Here is a 1,929-nt window from a genome sequence, read left to right on the forward strand (position 1 = left end):
GAGATCACACATGGGGTAAAGACGCAGCAAATAGGTCAACTGCCAGTGACTGAGGGGGACTTTATTTAAGTTAAAAAGAGAAATTAACTTTATTTTTTAACATAAAATATTTTATAACATTTTATAAATACTACTCTACAATATCTTCTTTCCTCTCAATTTTTCTTTCATTTCTAACGTAATTTTATTCGCCAAATACTTTTCTTTTTACTCAACAAAAGCTCTATTATTAATTTTTTCTGTCAAAGATAGTTTAAAAGATTTCAAAAAATAATAATAATAATAATAATAATATGAGTTAGAGTAATACATTAAATATAATTATAGTGATGATATCAATGAGGAAACAAAATATGTTATATGTGGATTATGAGATTTCTTTTACCCAAATTGGTGATTTCTTCCCCTAATTATTTATTCTTTAATTATAGTTAATTGAGGCTTATTAAATTAATTTAATCAAAATCTTTAAATTTTAAATATGACAAGTATTGATATGCACTTGAAAAATGGAAATAAGGCATTATAGAGAGGATCCAAATTCAAAGAAATCTTCTAAAGTAATCAGTCACCGCATATATTTATACATATTAAATTTTATTCATTGCATACCAATCTCCAAAATACTACTACTCATTATGATAGGTAAGAACTATGCCAATGGATAGTACAATTCCTACAAAACTAACATGTGAACTAAATAACTCTAATTTTACAAAGATAAAGATGTATTACATAGGCATGCAAAAACTAAAGCACTAAGTAACTAACAATGGAGTAAGCGAAGTAGAAGTTAACAACAAGGGTGTTATATCCAGCAAAACGGTGTTAGTTCTGTCTATTTAGCAGTTTATGTTCACAGTCTTTGATGATGCTGTTGGCATAGTTTTTGGAATGAAAGTTGAGAAAAAGAAGCAAAAGTGAGGTATTAAAAGTCACATTGAAGAACAAAGCACGGCCGCCAGAGCACCCAATCTCAGTGGTGAGGTGATAATACATGACTGCTACTGCACCCATGAAGTAAAGGATGAACTGGAAAATCTGACAGTTTGTTACTATCCTCTTCCACCCTGGCCTCTTTCCCATTGTGCAAAAGAAATAATAAGTATACATTATAACATGAACCGAAGCATTTGTAATTACCCCGAAATGGATCATCGAATTCACATTATAAAGTGAGAGATAACAGATAACTGGAGTTGTAGCATGGTGATACACGTGGAGAAACGTGAGCCTTCGTGACCTAGAAATACTGAGGATGATCAGAAATGTGTCTATGAATTCAATGATCTTTGAAAGGTAGAAGAATTTAGCCCAGAAGAACAAGGGTCCACGTGGAAAAGTATGATTAGCCGGGAAGCACAAGAGCCACTTCCAGTCGTTGCGGGGCATTTGGTCAACAACGGAGAGGGTACAACCGACCACCATGATGAGAGAAAGGAGGCAGAGGATGAGGCTGTGTACGGCAGTGATGCGGTGGAGGGCGGTGGGGGAGAGTGTGGGAAGGTGTAGGGAGAAGCGAAGTGCTAATAGAGTGAGAGACAAGTAGATAAAGACTGAAACTATGGGGAAAAATAGAGAGGAACCTAAAGTGTGACCATGCTTCCTATCGAACTGGCTAATGGTTGGGTATTCAACTAGCCAGTAATAGGTCCCTGCATATAGAGTACTCTGCATTTCGCATAGAAGTAAACACTAGTCTAGAAATGGGATTTGTCTTGCTTACAAGAATCTACTCAACTGAGCGTACTTTATATATATAAATATATATATGCAATATGAACGATGCCTGCATGTGATGTAATGTTTTGCTAGCTTGCAATGAAAAGTGCAAAATTTACTGGAAGCAGATTTAGTTAGGGTAGGAAATTTGATTTCATCCATAGGTGCTTTAAGGTCCATTATGGTAATTAGATAGCCCTAATAAGT

General features: G+C 34.7%; 1 protein-coding gene across 1 annotated transcript; it reads right to left on the minus strand.

Annotated features, from left to right (window-relative positions):
- Positions 1-828: 828 nt before the first annotated feature.
- Positions 829-1,677, minus strand: LOC129892865 (uncharacterized). Its single transcript, XM_055968399.1, has one exon. It carries the CDS (start codon positions 1,675-1,677, stop codon positions 829-831), a length of 849 nt encoding a protein of 282 aa, XP_055824374.1.
- Between the last annotated feature and the right edge of the window lie 252 nt (positions 1,678-1,929).

This window comes from Solanum dulcamara, chromosome 6, assembly GCF_947179165.1.
Source record: "Solanum dulcamara chromosome 6, daSolDulc1.2, whole genome shotgun sequence".
Taxonomy (NCBI): Eukaryota; Viridiplantae; Streptophyta; class Magnoliopsida; order Solanales; family Solanaceae; genus Solanum; species Solanum dulcamara.